At 48.6% G+C, this 24,282-nt stretch overlaps 1 protein-coding gene across 1 annotated transcript in view; it reads right to left on the bottom strand.

Moving 5' to 3' along the window:
• Positions 1-24,282, bottom strand: part of LMX1A (LIM homeobox transcription factor 1 alpha) — a 159,555-nt gene that overhangs the window by 30,618 nt on the left and 104,655 nt on the right. The window contains exon 3 of the mRNA XM_049635243.1: positions 18,761-18,993. Coding sequence (XP_049491200.1) covers positions 18,761-18,993 — 233 coding nt within the window. The remainder of the gene's footprint in view (positions 1-18,760; positions 18,994-24,282) is intronic.

Here is a 24,282-nt window from a genome sequence, read left to right as displayed (position 1 = left end):
TGGGGTTTCCTCGTTATTAGTTTTAAGTTAAACATTTGAGGCAGGAACCACAGCTGTGAACAGGGGAAATTCTTGCTAACTCTATACATTCCATCTATGGGGTTAAATACCAAACTTCAATATTTGTTGATAAAACATTTTTTTCTAAAGCAAATTGTTCCATCTTTCTGGGTCACTAAGTAGAGTTTGTAGACACAGGTTTTTTTTTTTATTTGTTTGGTTGGGGGTTTTTTTGGTATGTTTCTGCATCTTCTAGTAAATCCTGAAGGTACTGTTTTAAACATAAGCAATTGCTTTATACAGCCACTCTGCAAAACACTTTAAGGATCCTGCAGAAAATAAATCTTTAACATCAGCTTATTTTCTGATTAATTCCTTCTTTATACTAAAGGAGGACTTCAAATGACATACTCTGCTTCATTGAGAGTTCTGGTTAGTTGGGTTCCATGAGCCTACATTTGATGCAAAATTAGAGATACTCTATCTGAATAATCCCTGTTCTCCTACTTAAACTAATATAATAGCCATTTTCACCTGTTTTGAAAATTATAGATCCTAAAGCTTATATCTTGAGAATTCTAGCCGTCAAGATACTCTAATACAAGCTTCTCCCACTACTGGAAATTTGCCGACACAGACCATCCAGATGCATTGAGGGCATCACACTGACCGAGGCCAATATGTCATATGCATAAGACAAACACTCTCAAGAGGGATCTCACAGACAAGGAGAAAGAAAAACCTCCTTCTTCTGTCCTGCTGATCCTTGGGCACATCCAAGGTCAAAGACAATGAACAGGGTAGTGGAAGGCTCTGTAAAGCCTGCCTCCCTGGACCACGGTGGAGGGAAGGGTGGGGATAGACTCCTGTGCCAGAGCAGCGAAGGGTCTCAGATGAGGGTGTAGAGAGGCCCACGGGAGCCTTGACATTCTGACAAAATGTGCTGCCCCGCCCTGAGACCTCCCCATTGGGAGTGACTGTATCCGGGCTCAAAGACTCAGAGTTCATCAGACAGAAGGAGGCATTTCCATGTGTTTTGTCAACCTAGGAAGAGCACCAGAAAAGGCCAGTGCACGGTTCTTCAGCCTCGTGAAGGGAAAACCAGGTCTCCATGGGTCTCTCTTACGTAGAACACAGACTAGGCTTATGGCAGCCCACAGAACCAGGAGACGCTAGCAAAGGAAGGAGGGGTGGAGGGTGAACACTTCTCTGTGCTTTTTTTTTCAGGGGAGGAGGTGGCTGGTGTCATTACCTCATCTCCTTTTGAGGAAGCCCTTCCTTCTGCCAAGGTGAGGAGCTTCCTAAGTTGCAGTTCGTTGTTTACAAAGACAATAAGCACAATTCAAATAAACGGACTGTCCCCCGCACATAATTCTAGACAAATTCTCCAGGAAAGTGCTAGAACCAATGTCACCTTCCCTTTGGCACGTTCCACCGTGCAGCGATTGTGTCTGGCGTCCTTTGTCCCTCCTTCAAGAACCTGAATTCCCTCTCGTCACACCCCAGCTGTCAGGTTAGGTAACACCAGCTGTGGTTCCCTACACCACTGTCAAGTGGCCCAACACACAGCTTCGCATCCATACGAAAAGGGCACTATAGCGAGTCAGGAAGGTGTCCTTCGAGTGTCACGATGTCTTGGGCTTCCTCATTCTCCTTTGCCGGTGTACGAATCAGATGTCAGAAAGGACCAGCAGAAGCCCCTGGGGCTTATGTGCAATGAAAAACCCTCTTTATTGAGCACTTACTTTGCGCCATGAACCACGATAAAGACTTTACATGTATTAGCCCATTACAAGCATCGCAACAGGCCATTTTGCAAGTGAGGGAAGGAAGGTCCAAATGCTTGCCCGAGGTCACCAGCCATCAGGTGGAAGAACAAGAAATTAAACGCACTGCCCATAACCCCCAAAGCCTGCGTTTTAAAACAACATATTAACCGAATCACTGACTACTCCTGTCCTCATCAATTTCTCTCTTCCCTAAAATCATTTCAACACTTAACATGTACACCCATTCACTGTCGATTTATCCAAATAACGTATTGCCCACTGATAGATTCAAAATTGTGTCAAAGTCCATCTGACTCCAGAGACAGTGTCTTTTGTATCATTGTGCTCTCTGGGTGAGCAGTCTGAGGCTGAGCACAGAGGACAGGCTCAAGTGTTGCCTGAATGAATGACTTTGGAGGTGATGGTAATAAAGAGGGACTTGTAGAATAGGGGTGTCTGTATGTGTGTCCATTGGTTATTCCACAGAATCTGAGTTGAAAGGAATTATTTCAGAAACAGTTTTGTCCAAGACATATCTGATGCCGATGTCCTTTCATATCGAGCCACTCATAGTGTGGTTAGAGATACAGCAAAAGTATGGACAGACGAAAGTCTAATCTAAGGCAATGGAATGGGGTAAAAGCCACACAATATCATAGGATTATTCTAGAATGAAAAAAAAAAAGTTGGGAATCACTACATAAACACTTCAGGGCTTAATTAGGGCCTGGGTCCACACACTCCCTGGTGGAATCAGAACACTCGACAGCTGTCCCAGTATGGGATTTAGATCCGTTTCTGCAGACCATGGTCATTAACAAAGGCAGATGCCCACTGCCCATGCGTGGGCTATAGTCATTATGACTTGTATCTGATGAGCTCTATGGGCTGTTCATAGTTCTCAAACTTTACAGATTTCTTTTTTTTTTTTTTAATGTTTATTCATTTTTGAGAGAAAGAGAGAGACAGAGCGTGAACGGGAGAGGGGCAGAGAGAGAGAGGAAGACAGAATCCAAAGCAGACTCCAGGCTCTGAGCTGTCAGCACAGAGCCCAACATGGGGCTCGAACCCATGAACTGTGAGATCATGACCTGAGCCACGCAGGCGCCCCTCAAACTTTACAGATTTCTGCCTCCTATCCTCAGAGGGTCTGATCGAATAGGTCTGAATAGGACCTAGGAATTCACATTTCTAACACATTTCCAGGAGACACTGATGCTGCTGATCCTGGGATACTCTTAGAGAGTCACTGCCCTACTTGATGTTTGTTATTCTTGTTTCATTTATTTGCTTTCCCATAACCACGTGAACTCTGATGACTACATCAGTGAAGACATTGGGGAGAAACCACCTAGTATTAAACCCTCTGTTTTTCTGTGATTCTCAAGTCCCTGTCTGACCTCCCTGTCGAACCCAAGACCGATGGGTTCAACTTCCCACCAGACATCCACGTTGTCCACCAAAAACTCCAAACTCAACACACCACCCCCCCCCCCCCCCCCACCGCATCCATTATCTAGATCTTTCTTTTCTGAGCCTCTATCTCTGCTTGTGCTATATCACCATTCATACAGGTTAGAAAGCCCCAAGTCACCTTGACTTCTACTTTTCTTCCTGTATGCAACATCATTTAATTCTAGAACTTAAGCCCCCCAGCGGCAGATGCCTGGCATATTTTGTTCACCACTGTAACCCCAGCACTTAGAATGATGCTGGGAATGATGTAGGAATGGAGTCAGTAAATGAAGGAACGAATTCTCCGAAGCCCCTCCTTAATCTGTGCCTGAGTTCAACCTTCATGTCTCCACGGAACACCGCAGCAGCCCCCTGCCCAGCCGCCCCCATCTGCAAGGTCACCCCGACTCTGCTCTACCCGCATTCCTTCTCTGTCAGAAGCACAAATTGAGAAGCTTCACGACTGTGTTTACAAACGTCTGGTCAGACTCCCCTTAACCATCAGAATACATCCAAGTAAGACATGCCAAACCCTTTACACACTGGCATCAATCTTGCCATTTGCACCAGCACCGGGATCTCAGGCCCCCAGAGGAACCATACATCCCAGCCCCTCATCCCACGCAGAGATACAACCCTACACCTGTATCCCTGCACCCACAAAGCTGTGCCATTCTTCCTAACAACCTACTCATCCGCCTTTCATCATCTGAAAATGACCTCTTCGGCCAAGACCCAGCAGCAATGTCACATTCATTGTGAAGTACTTTCCCATCTAGTCCCCTGACTCCTCTGCCCCCATATACAGACACACACCCCAAAGGGAATTACTGATCCCATAGCTGGGATCCTAGCACCTTGTCGTCCCTGAAACATACGTGCAGATTATATTTTGCTGTAATTATTTTGTTACAGGAGATTCTTCTCCACCGAGGGACCCAAGTGTTTGTAACCCAGAGGTCTGTTTCCCGTCCTGCCGTACTCACTGGTATCTAACCCAGTGTGACAGGCCCTCAAACGTCTGAGCTCGCCTCGGTTTAATTCAGTTAGCATCAATCAGACAGTAAGGAATAAACCAACAGCCGCGGCCTTAGCGGGACTAATTCTCTGAGGTCTTCGCCAGCCAGGCCAAACTAAAAACTAAAGTAATTACTTGGGCAGATAATTCATGAAAGAAGGAAGAGCATTTGCATTTGAATGATCTGGCCAGGATTTTCTGCTTGTTGATGTTTCTGGAATTTTTCACATAATGCCTTCAATTCTTTGATTCTTTCATGGTGTGGAGAGTAGGCCAGAAAGTTAATCTGTCAATCACTCTCCCATCTGAAACCGGGCAACCTTCAACCAGTTTTGCCGAAAAAGAAAAAAAAAAAAAAAAAATTCAATAGGAACCAAGTTTCAGAATGCCTCGTGCAGAGTTTGCAGGGTTTGCAAGGTTCAGACTCCGCACCCTGGAGAACTCCTGAACACTGGGCTCGGAGCTCCTGAAGGTCTCTTCCCGCCGTTTAAATAGCCTCACATCTGGCTACTATGTATTCGTGCCCTTAGAATCCTCACTGGTGGGGCAAGACAGACAGACAGGCAGACAGGCAGGCAGGCAGGCAGGCAGGCAGGCGGGAGAATGCAGCGATCGCCGGCGCACAGCGTGCCCAGAGTGTCTCAAGCAAAACCCTAACGGGACTCAGGGGCACCAAGAGCCAGAAGGAAAGCACAGTGCAGGTGGCACGCATGTCTGTGTGTCTGTCTGTGAGCGCAGGTGCAGAGCTGCAGGAACGGGAGCGAGGAGACGGTAATCTCAGCCCTCCCCCAATCAACAACATGGCCCTCCCTTTTAAAACACACACGAGGGAGCGCGCAGGCACACGCGCACGCACACACGCACACACATGCACAAGCACACAAATCCCCAGCACCTGCTTCGGAAGCCCTGTCTCCGCGGCTGGCCCGGAGGCGCGGCTCCACCAGAAACGACGGGCGGATTTACCGTGGCATTACTTTTAATTAAGTCCGCGGCGCGGGCAGGGGGGGGGGGGGGGGGGGGCGCGGGGTGGGCCCTAATCCCGGGGCCCCGCCTGACGTCACCTGGGAACGGGCGGCGCGGGCGGCGGGGACCGCGGCGACCTCGCTGCGACCCGGGCCGCGCCTCCGCCCGCGCGGGGCTTTGCTCCGCGGGAATTAAGGGAAGGAGAAATGTTAGTACACTTTTAATTGGAAACCGAGTTCTTCTTTCAGGGCGGCTTGTTTACTCAGGATCGGGCATTAGAACTCAGGGGAGGCTCTAATTGAAGTGACGGCTTTGGAGATTATGGGGAACATATGGCCCCACCGCCGGGCTCTTTAGCTGCATTTTCTCATCAAACTGCCCGGCCGGGTGTGCGGCGGCGCCCGCCCATGTCCATCTCCAAAGGGCCTTTGATGAGCGGGCGGGCTGCGCGGTGACTGCGGCCCAGGCTGCGCCCAGGGCTCCTGGCACCGAGTGCCCAACGCGGGCTCCCGCGCGCCCCCGGAACAAAAGCAGTCGGACTGCTGGGCACCTCGCTGGGCTGTAATTCAGGCTGTTGGGAGCTAAGGGCGGGAGGGAGTCGCCAGGGCAACAGGGCGGATTCGACTCCTGCTTCCCTGGCCTGGCGGAACCCATGCACCGAAGGGAAAGGGGAGGAAACTCGGGGGTCGCGGGGCAGAATTCCATTTCTCCCCATCTACCAATCATCAACCCACCCACCCACCCAGCCACCATCTTTCTATGCACCTCGGCAGGCTCCATCCAGCACAGACCACCATCAGGTGATCCCACCCCCATCCCCCACCAGATTCTCTCCTATGTAGAGCTGCGCTTAACTGAATACAATACGCATAGTTAAGTTGGGATTTCCGTTAAGCAATAATTTCATGTTGCATGGTTTATCTAAAATTCAAATTCAGCTGGCTTTTGGCTTGCTAAATCTCACAGCCCTGCTCACTCTAAGGGAACAGCTGCCTTTCGTTTTAATTCCAGAGCCTCTCTGCTTCCGCCATGGGGGGAAAAAACCCTGATTGAGTTGCCCCAACCAACTCTGTCCCCCTGAGCTTCACCTTCTGCAAAGGCGAAAGTAGAATTAAGTCTCGCGGGGTGACTACTTTGAAGAGTAACTCTCAACTGAGCATAGAATGTGATCAATCTATTTGGTTATTGACTGTCTCCCTCCCCCAGGATAGAAGATTCATGAGAGCAGAGCTCATCCCTGCACCTAGAGCAGGCCTGGCTCCAAAGATAGTCCACGCTCCAAAGATTCACCCATTAGCCAGATCTCATACACTTCTATATGACCCCCCTGTACCCCAAACCCAATCCTTACCCAATGCAGATGCTGACCAAATGCCTATGCATGGAACAGATGGTGAGTTGGTTCAAGCCACTATTTACCACCCTTACAGATTCCTAAGAAATTCCTGGACACTTACCTTGAATACCAGCAGGGTCCACTGACCCCATCTCGTAATGCATGCACATGAACTCGAATTCCTGCTCGGAATCACCAAGAAAAAGCCAGCATGCCCCTGGGTCCCGGCATGCAAACCTGGGCGTGGACCACCAGGAATCCAAATGGTTCTCAAATCACATGGTTTTCCATACACTTTTACAGCACCGAATACCAAAGTGCTCAGAAGAAGCTATAGCCTGGTTTGCCACCAAACCTTAGTCAACTAGGGTTTCTCTTAGGGCTGATGCCATGGCACACTTGGTTCCTTCTTCTGCTTGTTACATGGTCTAAAACATCTTCAGATCCATCGTGAAATCTCTGGGTTGGAAATCTAAACGTTGATGGGCTTGGCTGGAATGTCATTGCAAGAAAACCAGTATCTTCCCTGCATTTGCCTCCTCCCCCACCCCCATCTTTACTACACAATAGTAAAGGACATGGAGTTTCTGGTCATTTAGCTCAGGTAGGAGAAGGTCAAAGTCTTAGGCTGAGTCTCCAGGGCCAGAGACTTCACTCCTAACGTTCACCAGGCACACTGCAAAGTCTTGCCATTGTACTCCAAAAGGATCCAATAGAAGGATGGATAGATAGAGGCACAATGTCAACACTATCACTGGAAAAACAAATCTGAGTGCATTTCTCCTGAGAGCGGGGTCATAACAGATGGCAGGACATGGCAGATCAGCGAAGCCGATTAGAAGTTTTGATATTTACTGATTTACTCCCCTGTTGTACTTTTATTCATTGAATTAATGAGGACTGTGGGTGGCACAGCTGATACCTCTCATCTGGACCAAAAGGTCAATTTGTTTTCCTAGAACCATCAGATAGCTGCAGAGCAGAAGAGAAGTTTGATGAACAATTGTAAAAACCAAAACAAAACCAATCGTGTGTGTGTGTGTGCGCACATTTTAAGGTATTTCCGTATTTACATGCCATGCTGTCTTTGGATCCTTCAAAGCCTACGTCCTTATAGGAGATGCCCATGAGAAGTATAGTGATCGTGATTAACTATTAAGGAGGGTCCAGAGTTAGAACAGAAGGTGAACTGTTGACTGATTTGAAAGGGAGTGTAAACTTAGTTCGAATCACCTTGTTTTCATTGCTTTAATTATACATGAAAAGGTTCTTCAGTTGGGGTCTGTCAGGTAGTAAGTCCCACCAAGTACCTGGAGCATTGCCATAGGCAGCCAGGGAGAGCTGTCAGTGACACATGAGAACAAAACGTGAGGTCTCTTAAAATAGACCTCACATTTTTATCAAGTGGACAGCACAGCATAGTGCTTAATGATGCAGGTTCTGGAGCTGGACTGCCCTAGTGTGAATTCTGTCTCGTTCCGTTACTAGCTATAGGACCTTAAGCAAATTACTAATTTTTCCATGGTCACCTTCCTCAGCTATACCGTGGGAATAATCATAACATGGCCTCCCACATCAGCTTGATTTGAGGTTATTTCATTTATGTAAAGTGCCTAAAGCAATGCTTTGTGCAGAGCAAGGGCTCAATAATTATTAACATCATCGTCATGCAAAAATCACAACGGTCGATTGTCCATTTGATATTTTTTTCTTACAGGGGTTGTGTAAGAGAAATAAATGCACACAGCACACTATGGTAGCTGAAATATACTCTGAAGCAATTGCACTCATTTTAAATTATGATTTCTACCAAAATAAGGACCCCAAATTAAATTACAGTTGATGGAAAAGAGATAATGCATTGTCTGAGTTTGTACATTGCCTGTAACTTTTCAAGCATGAAAGATAAACTCTACTCAACTCACAATTATAGCAGAGGCTGAGTATCAAGTGTCCTGACTTGGTAATTGGTAGAATTAAGTTCTTATTCTGGCTTATCCCTGACTCAAGTATCCTGTGTCCTTATTTCTCCATCTATAATATGAAGACAAAACAAATACACTGGAAGACAAAGGTTCAGAAAAGAAAAGAAGCACTGAGCCCCAGACTGAAGGCAACAAATAATTCTGATAGTCAATTTCATGGCTGTGATACTAACAAGAGACAAAATTTGATTCTAAAAACAACTTAAAGGGCTCAGGCAATTACAACTTTCTCTTGTCTGCTATCCAGAGATGCCAGATTAAGAAATCAGAAAATGTCCACGAAGACTTTTGTGCTAGTCATGATCCAGGTTTTTCACGTCCCCTTCATAATGCTAACAACAATGAAAGCAGGTAATAGTTACTTCATGTTTACTCTGTGCAGGGCACTGTGCCAAGTCTTTGGGGCCAGATGATCTCCTCAGTGTCTAGTCTTATTCTCAGCACCTAACACAGATGAGTAGATATAGAAGATTAAAACAGAGGGGCGCCTGGGTGGCTCAGTCAGTTAAGAGTCCAACTTTGGCTCAGGTCATGATCTCGCAGTTTGCGAGTTTCAGCCCCGCATCGGGCTCTGTGCTGACAGTTCGGAGCCTGGAGCCTGCTTCGGATTCTGTGTCTCCCTCTCTCTCTGCCCCACCCCCACTGGTGCTCTGTCTCTCTGTCTCTCAAACATGAATAAATGTAAAAAAACAAGCAAACAAACAAAACAAGATTAAAACAGAGCTATTGGCTTGAAATTTGAAGAATTCATACCAATTCTAAAACCTGGGGACAGGTTTCTAAGTAATTGCCCTTAGAAGCAGTATTTTTTGAACTTTGGGCCATGATCCAATGGTGGGTTATGACATTAATAAAGATAAGACTATAATTAAAAAATAAAGAGAATAGAAAATATCATCACGCCAATGTGTTGAAACGTGATTTCATACACACACGCACAAAATGTGTATAACAGGTCATGATAAAAATACGTATATATTTTACCAATCTGTAGCTAGAATTTTCTGGAAAATGCTATTTAGAGGAGTCTTCTGAAAACACTGCTTTTAGGGGCGCCTGGGTGGCGCAGTCGGTTAAGCGTCTGACTTCAGCCAGGTCACGATCTCGCGGTCCGTGAGTTCGAGCCCCGCGTCAGGCTCTGGGCTGATGGCTCAGAGCCTGGAGCCTGTTTCGGATTCTGTGTCTCCCTCTCTCTCTGCCCCTGCCCCGTTCATGCTCTGTCTCTCTCTGTCCCAAAAATAAATAAAAAACGTTGAAAAACAAATTTTTTTAAAAAATAAAACAAACAAACAAAAAAACACTGCTTTAGAGGAAAACATAAAATATGATTGAAATATTTTTTTAACAACTATACTATTTATCAGAGTATTTTAATACCCGAGTAAGGTTCTTCTTGCTGTTTTTTACAGGCTCGCCCCTTTGTTTCTTAAAGGAAAGAATAACAAAACCAATCTCCAGGCTGTCCCTTTCCCAGCTCTCAGCCTCCTTATATCACTTTATATCTGGGCCTCCCTGCTCCCCAGGCGTTAGGAGGTTGGCTTTGGGACATTTCCCTGACTTGCGTTGTTCTGTGTTCTCGAACTCCTCTGCCCTTCTTTTCCTGCAACTAAAACACAGCATTTAGCAGAGATCCTGAGACAGTGTAGGCATCTGTAAGAAATATCTGTTGGATTAAAGGTTGATAAGGTGACTGCCTGGAAGGACACAAACAGATGACGGTGTCTCACAGAGCAACCACAGCAGGCCTATTCACCAACAGGTAACTGTCAGGTTCAAAGGTCCTTCGTGGAGTCCAAGACTAGCGCTGCAGATGCGAAGAACAATCCATTCCCAAAGCAATTCATTTGAAGACAGGAGACATGCCACCACCCTCGGACCAAGAGGCATGGAGAGAGCCACCCCCCAGGATAGCCACATTCCAGAATACGTCCCGTTCAGGAATAAGCAGATACTTGGGCGCCCAAAAGAGCTCAGAGCAGAATCACTCTAAACCTCAGTTCCCCAGTCTATAAAAGAACAGTAGCTGAGTTCAACACATGCTTCCTATTCTTGCTTGAAATCCCTATGAAATCCCAGAGGTGACTGCAAGATGGTTTCCTCCTGGCCTGCACTGACTTTCCAAGATGCAGAACTACCTATAATTTTCAGAGACTGGGGAGCACCTCTGAGACCTGCAGGCCAATGGTGTAACTCAGTCCATCTCTAGCCCATACATCCTAGCCATGCAAAATGACAGACAGACTCTCTGTATGCCCTGACATGGCCCCAGGTCAGCTCTCCAGAAGCATCCAAAACAGAACAGCAAAGACAGAAGACGAGACTTTTGTAAATGATGGATCTTTGATGAAAAATAAGCATATGAGCCATGAGCTACCAAACCCTTGAGCCAGGAGACAACAATGCCTGCCATTTACTAAACATGGACCAAGTTTCAGGCCCTTGACCACTTTTCACTGATTCAGAAGGAGAATCCCAGACAGGGGAAGTAATTTTCCCAAGGTCGCACTGCTGTGAGTATGGGACAAGACTCAAATGCAGACCTAACTTTAGACCCAAGCCCTCTGCACTACTATAAGGAAAATGACACTCCCTCATACCTCCTGCTCACTTTTTCTTTCAATCTTGCATCCTGAAATTCATGACTATGAACCGACAGGGATAATCCTATAGGACAGTCAGGCATTTTTCCAAACTTGTCAGGTAACCACTGCCTCTCTACGTCCCAAGATACGTTGGAACCAAGATAGGCTCATTAGTTCTGTAACGATTTTTTTTTTACAGTTTATTTATTTATTTTGAGAGAGAGAGAGAGAAAGTTGGGGAGGGACAAAGAGAAGGGGAGAAAGAGAACCCCAAGCAGGCTCCACACTGGCAGCACAGAGACCTATACGGGGCTCAAACTCACAAACCTTGAGATCATGACCTAAGCTGAAACCAAGAGTCAGACGCTTAACCGACTGCACCACCCAGGCCCCCCATAATGAATTTAAAAAAAAAATTCCAAGGTTGTGGAAGGAAACTAAAACAAATATCTAAACCTGACTCAGAAAGGAAGGAAAAAGAGATGTATTGCACAATTAGAGTAACAAGAGAAGCATCTAGACTTCCTAAAGTGGCAATAACCCACATCCTAAGGAAAATTGAGAGAGAAGGACCCCCAAACTTCAGTATGTATTAGGAATCTGCATTCCAGATCCTAGTAAGAGTCATATTGGAGACTGGTGCTTCTCTGCTAAGGACCTCAGAGGCTAGTAAGTAAGAACAGGCTAGTACCTGAACAGGACCTAGAACAGGCTAGTACCTGAACAGGACAGTAAGAACAGGCTAGTACCTGAACAGGCTAGGTCCTGAACAGGACCTCAGAGGCTAGTAAGTAAGAACAGGACAAAGTTCATTTATTCACACAATAAGCAAACATTTACTGAGCACCTGTTGCATGCTGGGCACTGTGCTGGGGCCAGGGGAGTGTAGACCATGAGGTGAGAAGGGGTAGAAGCCTTCCCAAGCAGTGCGTACTACTGGGTAAACAGAGGCCATGGAATTGCTGTATTTATTTGAAATCTAAAACCTCCTTTGCAGAAAGCCATCCTCATGACGGGGATCTTGGCCCAGGCTTCCTTTGGGAAAATCCCTCTACAAAAGCAGAGCATGGAAAAGAGCCCTGCCTTACCCTGCTGATGGTTGCAACTCTCAGAAAAGGAGGAATGCAGGGCCAGCTACTCTTGGACTTTAGTTCTGATCGAGGAAGTGTTGGTAAGCCAAGAGGAATTAATAATGGTTTGAACTCTGGAAGAACCTAACAGCCAAGGAATAAATTCTGGGCATAATCTAAGATGCATGCTTAGGGGTGCCTGGGTGGCTCCGTCGGTTAAGTGACTTTGGCTCAGGTCACGATCTCGCAGTTCCTGAGTTCGAGCCCCGCATCAGGCTCTGTGCTGACAGCTCAGAGCCTGGAGCCTGCTTCGGATTCTGTATCTCCCTCCCTCTCTGCCCCTCCCCTGCTCACACCCTGTCTCTCTCTCTCAAAAATAAATAAATATTTTAAAAATGTTAATGCACGCTGCTCTTCAGGAAAGAAAGCCTTAAAATGGTAAATAAGTCACAGAACGGACAAGCAAAAAACACAGTTTGAGTCGATGGTGAGGGCCGATAAAAAAAAATGTAACATAAAGATATTGTCAGAGGAAGGGGCAAGAAATGAAATTCTGACTAGACATCAGTGATCCCAAAAATGGGGGAAAAAAGAAAGGCAATATAACGTAAAAATGACATAAAACGAAACACAACCTGGTAACCTGGATTGAATATGGAATGAAATGGATAAAGACATTAGTAGAAAATCTAGTGAAATCAAATAATAGCTTTAGTTTATATAGTTAATAGTACTATACCTAGGTTAATTTCTTAGTTCACATGATATATGTATCAAAATGTACACATAAATGTGAAATGTTAACATTCAGGGAAACCATATGAAGGCTATATGGGAACTTCTGTCTTATTTTGCAATTGTTCTATAAATCTAAAATTTTATTGCAAAATTAAGAAAAAATAATGTTTATTTATTTTGAGAGAGAGAGAGATCAAGTTGGGGGGAGGGGCAAAGAGAGAGGGAGAGAAGAGAGAATCCCAAGCAGGCTCCAGCATGGAGCTTAGCGTGTCAGCTCAGAACCGGACGCAGGGTTCGAACTCCTGAACCATGAGATCATGACCTGAGCTGAAATTAAGAGTCAGATGCTTAACCAACGGAGCCACCCAGGAGCCCCATCAAAATAAAAAGGTTTTAAAAACTGCTGCACAAGTCACTCTCAGATGACCTCTGATGCTGAAACATGAAGGTAAGAGGGGTAGATAACTAAGAAATGCAACATGGACCAGCCAGGAGCCACGGTTGCCTACAGGCAGCCCCGAAGCCCCCACCACAGTCAAAAAAAGCCAATGAAACCACGGGGCCACATCAATAGAACGAATGTGACACCCATGACAAATAGTAATAACAACACTGTGCTACTTCAGACCACATGTGGAAGATTTCATCCCCTTCTGGGTGGTACATTCTAGAAAGACTGCATATTTTTAGAGAGAACAGTCTCTTCTAAGTGAGAGTTGGAAGAATGGGAAAGAACGAGACAGAGAAAAGAGATCTCGGACCCTGGGAGTGTGAGGCTCTCCATATGCAACTCAAAGGACTGTCCCATGTCAGGGAGACTGGCTGATTTTGTTCCTACAAATTCCATTTTTCTTCTTGGGAGCTTGCTTCCAGGCCCCTGGCACAGCTGGACCAGGATAAAAGAAGCTTTTCTGGCCACACTAGAAAAGAGATCCAGCAGCTAAGTATCTCCAAATTTGGTGTTCCTTTTGGCTGTAAATATGTCGCATGCTCTTGTGTAAGTCAGAACAGTCAGCATCATAAAACCATAGATTCTAGAACCCTAGATTTAAATAGCCCTAGAGGTCACTGGCCTCGTCTTCCGCCCACTGCAATTAAAATGTTGAGACACAAGTCTTTTTCACTTCTCATAAAGGGTCTGGTCGGTACCCCTGCTGGACACCAGAATCTGTCATTTCGCCCCCACGTAATGGGCAGAACTCTCCTGTTATCCCTTAGCCTTACTTTCCCAAAACGAAATGCACTGCGTTTCTTCAGCCACCTATTGTTTAACAAGCTCATCGCTGTCCTCCAGACCCTCTCTGGGTTGTCAGTGACGTCCTAAAACGCATCACTTAAAATTAGACCAAATACGCTAAATGTGCCCTAAGGAATGCAGAGCTGGAGCTGCTATTACGTTAGGGACATGGTAGGTCCATTAAGACAGCCTCCCTGGGGGCTCCCGTCCACTTTACGGCCAAGTAAACCCCATGTGGGATTCCATCAAAACAGGCGCCATGCCATAAGACTACCAGTGCATTGTGGAACCCAATAGTTAAATTTCATCTTGCCCACTTTGTGCTATTCTGTGAGCGCGTCAAAATCTTTTTGACCGTTGAGAGTGTCAGCTGCCACACCGGCCTTCCCGGCCAGCTTTGTGTCATCTGCAGATCGAATAAACCTGCCCTCTGCGTCTTCATCCAAGTCATTGATAAAAACGTTAAAGGCGACAGCCCATTTGATCATTCCCTCGACAAATATTTACCAGGCACCTACAGTATGTGGAGCGCTCAGGACAGAAATGAGAGGAGGAATTGTATTTGGACCGTGACACCTCCTAAAAATGGCTTGGTCTCTCTAAACCCCCTAATTCGAGGAGGACTTCTTTCCCTGAAATGTAATTCAGCTCCTTAGGGACTTACTGATCACTCACTCTTCCGTTGGCCTCACCCTACTCTTTGGGGAACAAAGGAAGTTATACGTACCATCCTGTTGCTCAGAAGCTTGTCCTGTTAGCGAGGCAGGATTTGGCACACAAAACACTTTGTTTTTAATTTTTTTTTTAACGTCTACTTATTTTTGAGAGGCAGAGAGAGATAGGGCACAAGCAAGGGAGAAGCAGAGAGAGAGGGAGACACAGAATCCGAAGCGGGCTCCAGGCTCCGAGCTGTCAGCACAGAGCCCGACGCGGGGCTCGAACCGACGGACCGTGAGATCATGACTTGAGTCGAAGTCGGACGCTCAACCGACTGAGCCACCCAGGCACTCCGGCACACAAAACACTTTGTGACGTAAGACAGGTAATGTTTATATAACTGACAAGATGAATGCTACAGAAAATACAGAAACTGGATTCCGACTACGACTTTGTCATTTTGCTTATAGCAGCAAAACAATGATTTTTCAAGTTGAAAGGGACGGAAGTCCTCTAAAACCACTCTCCTCCCCCACCACACGGATACTCTATACTCGATACTCCTTTCAACAAGTGGGAGTCCTTGAGTAGCCCTGCTCTTTGTTAGCTCTAATAATTACAATGACACCCTAACAGTCCCAACGTGGAGTCCAAATCCCTTGCCTTTACCTTTGCATCTATAACGTGAGTGCTCAATGCTTTTGTTAAATAATTAACAAAGTTAATTCTCTGCTCTCTGAAGTTAGAAATGGGTCTGATCCACCCATTTGAACGCAGCAGCTATGCCTTTATGTAGTCTTTACTTTTCTAATTTCTTCACCTGACGTGGTTTTGAGATCACCCCACCCCCACATCATTCTTACCATTCACATTAGGACTCCTTCCCCAGCATAAGGCAAACACTCAGCCTACATCTACTGAATGAATCTGTACACAGATCAACCAGAAAGCTCTACTTTGTCATTATCAGCCTCAAAAGAAAATGCTCAGAACTGAACATATGGCTGAGAGTGGGGTCAGAAAAGTGGGTGTCTTGTAGTTCCCATGCTCTGGAAGTTATACTTCTTTTTTTTTTTTTTTAATTTTTTTTAATGTTTATTTATTTTTGACAGAGAGAGACAGAGCGTGAGCAGGAGAGTGGCAGAGAGAGAGGGAGACACAGAATCTGAAACAGGCTCCAGGCTCCGAGCTGTCAGCACCAGAGCCCGACGCGGGGCTCGAACTCACGGACCGCGAGATCATGACCTGCGCCGAAGTCAGACGCTCAACCGACTGAGCCACCCAGGCGCCCCTGGAAGTTATACTTCTATTAACGCTGCTCAGACCCAGCTTCTTTTTTTTGTCTTCGCGTGGGGAGTGGGGTGGGGACACGATACCTTAATGCCTCGTACTAAGTCTGGAGCCAATTAAAATCTGTGAGTCTTTAACACAGGGGCCAACTGGATAAATTCATCGTCAAGCCCCACGTACCAAGAAAGGCTCGACCACAGCATTTCTTTCCATGTGAGAAAGAATGGTATGTCCCTTTGGATGTGCCTATCTTTATGAAGTCATGCTGGCATTCTGATCACCATGGCACCTAAGCCCTTTGGGAATTTGAAGATTTTGCAATATTCCGGGAAGGAGGCCTAAGTGGGTGGGCCACAGCAAGACTCCTAAGGGGTAATACCGGGTGAGCTGACCTTTGTATACCGAGTGGAGGCCACGAAGCTTGGTTTAGAATGGGCCCAATTAGCCCAGAGGAGATACTCATTATGTCAGTGGCAGTGTTCCTGAGAAGGAATTGCTTTCAAATGAAAACAAATCCAGGAAAACTTAAGACTGGCAAGCCCAGTAGGAGTGGGGATGTCCTAGTGTTGGCTTACTTAAGGCTGCAAGCAGAGCCAGGCGAGAAGAACCAACTGGAAGGTGCAGGAAGCAAACACACTGCTATGAAGAGCCCAGGCCGGCAGGCTTTCGCTAAGGACCAGCATTTACCGCACAGCAGGCTTTTAGTGTGCATGAACTGTCAGTTAGCCATGATTATCACTTTACGGCTGTGGAAACTGAGGCTTAGAGAGGTTCAGAAAGTTGCCCCAAGTCACATCGCTATCCGTGGTGCAGCCAGGGTGAGGCCCCCACCCGTCCCCACACCCCGTGGACTCAAGCGTCTTGCCGCAGTGCTTTTGCTTCATGAGTTTGTTCCTTCCCTCACAAAGATCTCGATCGAGCACCCTCAGTGTTCCAGGCCTGTGCTAAGCCCTGGGGACACGGTGGTAAAAAGAGACACATGCTGTCCCTCCCGGGGCTTAGCACTTGGCAAGAACAACAAACAGCCAGACAGGCAACTGCAATAAAGTGGGATCCATGGCCCCGTAGGAGAAGTTAAGGGTAAACTCACCCGCACGAGGGATTAAGAGTCTTCCTTGGTGAAAGAGCCCCAAGACAGAAGCTGAAAGAATGTGCCAGCAAGACCCCAAAGTGCGGGAGAGAGGCAGAGAGGGAATGAAAATTCAAGGTGTGGGGGTGAGTGCTGGAGACACTGATGTGCTGGAATCCAGCAAAGTCCAGACGAAGAGTGGGAGGTCTCAGAGGCCCCCTGATAGCCTGAAGAGGTGCATGATGTGAGGTCACAGCCATGCTGAGGGGACTGGAATTGCGCTGGGATCAGCGATAGCAAGACGGCAAGAATTTAGTAAGGCCATGCGGCTCTCGTAGATTTGGAGGGGTCGGGGGGGGGGGGGGCAAGCCCGACAAATGCTGCCCTGGGGGAACACGTGCTCAGCCTCGACACTTTTAGTTCAACTTCTCTGGCTTCCCAAAACCTGCTGTATACAATCTCGGGACCTCTCCAACCCTCCCTCTAACCCCTGCAAGACACACACACACACACACACACACACACACACACACACACACACCCTTCCAAGGAAGGAAGGGTGGGGGTTGGGTCGTGGTACAGATATTTTCTAGCTCCTTTCTCTGCATGACCCACGGAGCCTCAGACAGATTCCAGCTTTCCCACTTGACAGATGAGGAAACAGAGGCTTAGAGCAGCTCAGTGATTATGGTAGACTGAATTACTGGTTCCAACTCATCACACCCTGGAACAGTATCACATAACTATACCCGCGGAGGGATTTGAGGTGCATGTAGTGTACTTCTCCTCCCCTGGACTTCGGGCTTGAGCCTTTTATTTTTAAGTTTTTAAAAGTGTTTTATTTATTTGAGAGAGACACAGACAGCATGAGCAGGGGAGGGGCAGAGAGAGAGAGAATCCCAAGCAGGCTACACACTGCCAGCTGCAGAGCCCGATGCGGGATTCAAACCCACACACCTCGAGATCGTGACCTCAGCTGAAACGAAGGGTCAGACGCTTAACCGGCTGAGCCACCCGGGCGCCCTTGGGCTTAAGCTTTTAATTTGCTTTAGCCGGTGAACCATTAGCAGATATGGTATGAACGGAGGCCGGAAAGGCACAGGTAGGGTCGGGCGTGCCCCCTGGCACTTTTGTCATTGGCAAGAGAAGACCACGCCCTGGACCTGCCGCTTCTCAAGCCTGGAGCCTGGCGTGAATCACGCAGAGCGGACTCGAGCCTGGTCTGCGGCCTAGAGCTGAGCTCAGCAGATCCCAGGTGAGCTGCAGACCCTCAGCCTGAAGCGGAGTCACTGCCGTTAACCGAGAGGCTTGGGAACGCATGAGTAAGCGTTTACAGCTGTGACGCGTGGAATCTGGGGGTAATTTGTTACACGGCATCGCCATGGCAATTCCTGACCAGTAAGAGATCACGCCAACCTTACACAGGTACTGCCTGTGATGCACAGAGCTGCTTTGCCGTGGAGCTGGGCTGCCCCGGTGGCTGGTCCTCTAGGGCAAAAGCAATGCAGACCAGACCGTCAGCCCACCCCGCTGCCCCCCGCGCCCCGCCGCGTCCCGCATCCTCGCCCACCGCCCGCGCCTCACTCACCTGAGTCTGACGCCGCTGGGCTCACCAGGCTCAGTAGCTCCCGCTCCTTCTCATAGTCCCCTTTGCAGAGCAGCTGCCCCTCCTTCAGGACAAACTCATCGCCCTTCTGGAGCTGCCGCTCACAGACACAGCAGCAGAAGCAGCTCAGGTGGTACACGCTCTTCTGGGCCCGCATGACGAACTCATTGGGCGCGATGGCCTCGAAGCAGCCCCCACATTTGACAGCAAACAGCCTGGCAGCAGGGGAGAAAGGGAAGCAGGGTCTTTGAGAAAGGTCGGATGGGGGCCAGCTGGCCTCAGGTCAACAGCACCCGAGACTCCAAGCCCCAGGGTGAGGATGTTTGGGAACGAAATACACTTGAAATCCAGATGCTGGGTTCCCGGAGGAGGCCGAACCAAGGGATTCGGGTGAGTGACACACAGAGGCTTACAAAACGCAGGGGCAGAGGCGCTGGGAACAGTCTGAGCTAATGCCTAGGGTGTAACTGGGGTCATCTAGGACATGGTCCTCCCAGAGGGTGGTCTACACACAGCGCCAGGCAGCTGCCCAGAATCCCTGGGGAGTAACCCAAATGTCCGGGCCCGCTCCCATCAGTGCGCAAAAGGGGGGGCCCCAGAACGTGAATCTGTAGCAAGCCGGCCAGGGCGTGCCGACGCGTCATCTGGTTTCGGAGGGATAAATGGCACCCCAGCTTCCCAGCGTGGCGTTGGGTGAACACAGCTCTCTCAGGCCTTCGTTCTTATTTCATTTCAGTTAATTTCAATAAGCCACAGAAGGGGGTGTCTGTCTATGCCGAACCAAAGCAGTAGGGACTAGTGACGTGAGATGAATAAAAGAAAATCCCTTTCAGAAATGAGCGCAGGCTAACGGAAGAGACAGGACACATCTAAATGAGGGCGGCGGGACACGGAGGAGGAAACAAGAACGATCCGATCGGGGGCGCCTAGAGTCAGCTGCCTTTTATCATGAGGTCAGTGCATCTTGGTGAAAGGAAAGACAGGAAGGCTGGCAGGCTGACGGCCTAAAGGGGTGGGGAGGAGGGGACCCCCTGTGTGAAGGTCTGAAGTCGCAACAGTGCCCGGGTGTGCTCCAGCAGGCTGGAGGTGGGGCGCCTCAAGAGTGGGGGGGCAGGTGAGGCCAGTCGTGACCGCTCACACGCTCAAGCTGAACAGCGTGTGGCAAGCAGTGGAGAGTCCCTGAGCAATTTTTAACACGGTAAGAGCCCTGTTTAGGAAAAGCAACTCTTTGTAGTACGAAGGGTAGAGCAGAGACAAGGGTCACTGATACGACAGCAGCAGGGAACCAGAGAGGAGGGGATCAGAACCCCAATCTGGAGACGGGGAAGCTCCCGGGCTCCTGGTGGGCAGAGCTGGAGGAGGATGATGATGACGATGATGTCTCCACTCCTGCAAACACACGTGCCTGATTCGCTTCTGGGCGTATTTACACCATTTACACCAATCCACCCTCCCGCAAAGCCCGCCCTTCTCTGTTTGGTCTAACTGAATCCAACCCGCCCTCAGGACAAGGCACCAACCACCGTCTTGGGTCCAGCCAGCCTCCCCTGCCTCAATGTGAAGGAACTGCCTCTCCTTTGAACACCCTGCCATGAACAGTCTGAGTGGCTCACTCGGTTGTTTCCTGGAGATGTTTCAAGACACAAAAAGCTGCAAGATCCACCGGGCTGGATCTACCAGCTACGCTTACAACCGTCAGCACAACTATGGGCAGGCCATTCCCCCCACCTTTGCACTCTTTTCCTGGCTGTCCTTAAGGAGTTAGGCCAATTCCTTCCAGCTCCAAAAGTCTTCCGGGGATTGCTTCCTACTGCTAACTTGAAACATCTTAATCTTGCCTTATCATTGAGATTTTCCTGTGTTTATAACTTCTCCTGCCAACAGCCTGTACTTGAAGAACAAGGCCTGTGGAATATAGCCCACAACCTCTTGCACATGGTGGAGACTCCATAAGAGCGATTTGACCCATGGATCTAACTTGTTCTCCTAAAACGACCTGTGCAAAGAGCCTCACGTAGGGACTGCCGCACGGCGGGTCCCAATAAAAGCCACTTGTTTCTTCGTCCCCCCACCCCAGGCCAGTAACGGTTCAGGGCAGTCTGGGACAGACTAAAATTTACAGCAGATCTATTTGTTCTTCTCTTTTTTTAAAATTGCCTCATGATGACGTAATTGCCTTCATCGACGCCTTTGGCATAAGCGCAGAGATGATACGCCCTGAAAACATCTCAGGGATTGATGCATTATACCACTCACTTTTGTATCTCCAAAATAAAGTTGTTTTGTTTTTTAAGTACTAGCACAACAGGGAGAAAAGAATCTCTCTCCGAACCGATCTCTCTGTTTGTCCTCACATCCAGCGAGGTCAACGGACACCGACAGTTCAGATGGCGTAGGGCGGGGATGGTGGCAGGAAGACGAAATGGCCAGAGGGTATAAAAACTCCAAGACCCCCCCCCCATGAAGACAAGACACAATGGACTCAGAGCACATCCAGGTAGCCGAGGCCACCGTGTTCTGCTAACAGGCCTCGTGCCGGCAGCAGCTAAGGAAGCAGAAGGAACTGAAGGGCATTTTTCTATAGACAGGCCGACCACCAAAATGGCTTCAGTGTGGCCAATCCCAACACAAAAGCTCTTTCCCACATTCACTTAGTCATTCAGTCTTCTTTTTTTCCCATTCATTCCAAAAGTTCATTCAGATATTCATTTACAGTCTACTCTTCTTTTCACTCCCTCATTCAGAAGTACCTACCGTGCACTAACACCATCCACTGTCTGTCTTAACTGGGAGGGGAAGAAACCACCACCCGGGCAGCACTCGTGTGTGTAAACAAGTCTACACGGAGTGTCTGTTAGGTGTGGGTCACCGTTGTCGGCACAAAATTATACAAGGTCCTCAACCCCGTGGAGCACAGCAAACAAACAAACAAGAATCAAATAATGTCTACCCATAGAGGATTACCTGTGGGAAACAGAAAACACAAACAGTACAAGGCAATGTCCAGTGAACAGAAAACAGAATGGCATAAAGCCATAGTTTGTTGGTAATACAATCAATCGCTTCCCAGCTCTGAAGCAATACTGGTTTATGGCGTGAAGTCTGCATGTTTGTCTTTTTTTTTTTTTAATTTTTTTTTTTTTCAACGTTTTTTATTTATTTTTGGGACAGAGAGAGACAGAGCATGAACGGGGGAGGGGCAGAGAGAGAGGGAGACACAGAATCGGAAACAGGCTCCAGGCTCCGAGCCATCAGCCCAGAGCCTGACGCGGGGCTCGAACTCACGGACCGCGAGATCGTGACCTGGCTGAAGTCGGACGCTATGTTTGTCTTAGAAGCTTCCTGGAAGAAGGGAATCGTTTTGAGGGTGGAGAGGAAGTGAAGGAGGGGTTCCCAAAGAGGCATTGCACATGGATTGGCGAAAGAAAAACGGAGGCCATTCAGATTCTTCGGGCGAAGGAAGCCAAGGCTTGGGGAAGAGAATGAGGCTGCCTCTGGTGAATCCATGACGGAGCAGCCTCCCAGGACAGAGGCCAGGCGGTAGCTGATTCCAGCACAGCACAGGATCAGGAAGGCATGAGCTCGCGGTCTCTCAGCCCAGGCCCTGGGTCACCACATCGGCCCCTACGCCCACCCTTGGCCATCAAGAGCACCTTAGAAACACCCATCCTGATATGCCTGCCCTCTGCCTCTCAACTTCCAAGGGGCTGACGTGGCTCCTTTACCCCTGACGACAGCCCAAAACCAGAATTCCAGATGCCAGCAGCCCCGCCTTTTCCTTCTCCACACCAGTCCCTTAAACATTTGCTTTTGCTTCCCTGCCTCCATGCTGGATTGCCATGCCCCCGGGCAGAAAATCACCCAGTTCATCCCTGGCCCCGAGTCCCGAGTCACTGTTTGCCAACCTGAGCAAACTAATCAATGCTTTTCCAGGACCCGGTCAAAGGCCCTTTGTCCCCAAAGCCCTCCTTCTCCTCCCCTTCCCCTGGAATGAACTGTTAAACAGACCCAAGGCAAACGCTCCCAGGGAGTCAACAAGCACTTGAGAATCTGCGGCCGGCCGCAGGTGGTAGCATCTGTGCTTGTCTAACTTCCACCCTGTTAATCTCCTCCCCTTTCTCCGCCCTTCTTAATTTCAGCCCCCGCTCCAAAAATCTCCCCCACGTTGGAGACGGGAGGGTCAGGGTGAGCTCAACAAAGAAAGCCCGCCATGTTGACTCAGGAGTGGCTGGAGTTGTCTGGGCTCAAATGGTCACGGTCAGCAGGGGATTACAGACCAGGAAGAGGGGGGCAGCCCTGTTTCTCTCCCTTCTCTCCACCCAACTGTCCCCCTCCGGGCAAAGACCAGGTCAAGCTCACCTCACCACCTTGACTCTTGTGCCCACCCCTCCCCTCCCCACTCACCCCCAGAGCAATTCAAGGAGAAGAGGCACATGCAGTCCACCACCTGTGTGCCAGATGTATACACAGCTGTACAGGCACCAGTGTGGACCCAGCTGCCGACTACACACCTCCCACAAGTTGTTTTCTCTAAGGCTCAGACAAGCAGAGAAAAGGATTTGTTCAGAAGTCCAGGTCGTAATTAAAACACAGCCTGTCTCTTCCCAATGCCCTGGATGGCGTCCCCCACGGTCACTTCCCCCTCTGAATGCTAATGAGACCTCACTCTGGGTTCAGAGCCTGGCAGGCTGGCTGTGCCCTTGGAAAGCTAGACAAGGTTTCCCAAAACGTCCAGCTCTTCTGGGCAGACATAATAACTCCCAACTTTTCCTACCATTATGAATTCTCCTACCCGTGAAAACCCTCCGAATGATTCCTTATCTCCTCTTTGCGTCTAACTCCCTCACCTGTGAAATGGGAACAATACCCTCCAGCTCACGGAAAAGCCCCCAGAGTAGTGCCCATCCCAGAGACTAAGTCTCGTTCAGCGTTCTTCCCCGGCTGGTGAACGCCCTTGGCATGGAGACACTGGGGATGTGGCGGTCCGTGGGGCCACCCTGGCCTCGGGGAGCTCCCGGTCTCCAGCAGGAAGCAGGCTCTAGACCAAGACCACACTACCGTGTATCCGGGGTATACAGGAGGGCAAGAGCCAGAGTGGCACAGAGGAGAGACCCACCCACTTGGCTTAGGGGGGCACAGAATCTTTGGTCTTGCCCTCCCCCTCTGCCCTTTCTCTTCCTCCTGCTAGCACTTTCCCCTGCCCTCTACCAGGCAGGCAAATGGCCTGGCTGCAATCCCATTCTGTGTCCCGCTCGCACCTTTTCTTGGGGGAGCCCCAAGCTGGGAGACGGGCAGCCCTCAGCTTTAGTGAGAGAGCCTGTGTGGGCAGGTTCTGCTGCTGCCAAGCAGTGAGGAGGACTGGGGGCCCATCGCTTAATCTTTTGCGGCTCCCGTTTGCTCAGATACAAAAGGCAATCATGATGCCGACACGTTGCTGGATCAGTGAGGACCGTATGAGCACGTGGATGTGCAGTGTTTTGCGACCCGTCAGGGATAGCACCAGT

This window comes from Panthera uncia, chromosome F1, assembly GCF_023721935.1.
Source record: "Panthera uncia isolate 11264 chromosome F1, Puncia_PCG_1.0, whole genome shotgun sequence".
NCBI lineage: Eukaryota > Metazoa > Chordata > Mammalia > Carnivora > Felidae > Panthera > Panthera uncia.
The sequence above is the reverse complement of the archived record's forward strand: the minus strand, read 5'-3'. Positions and strand labels throughout refer to the sequence as shown.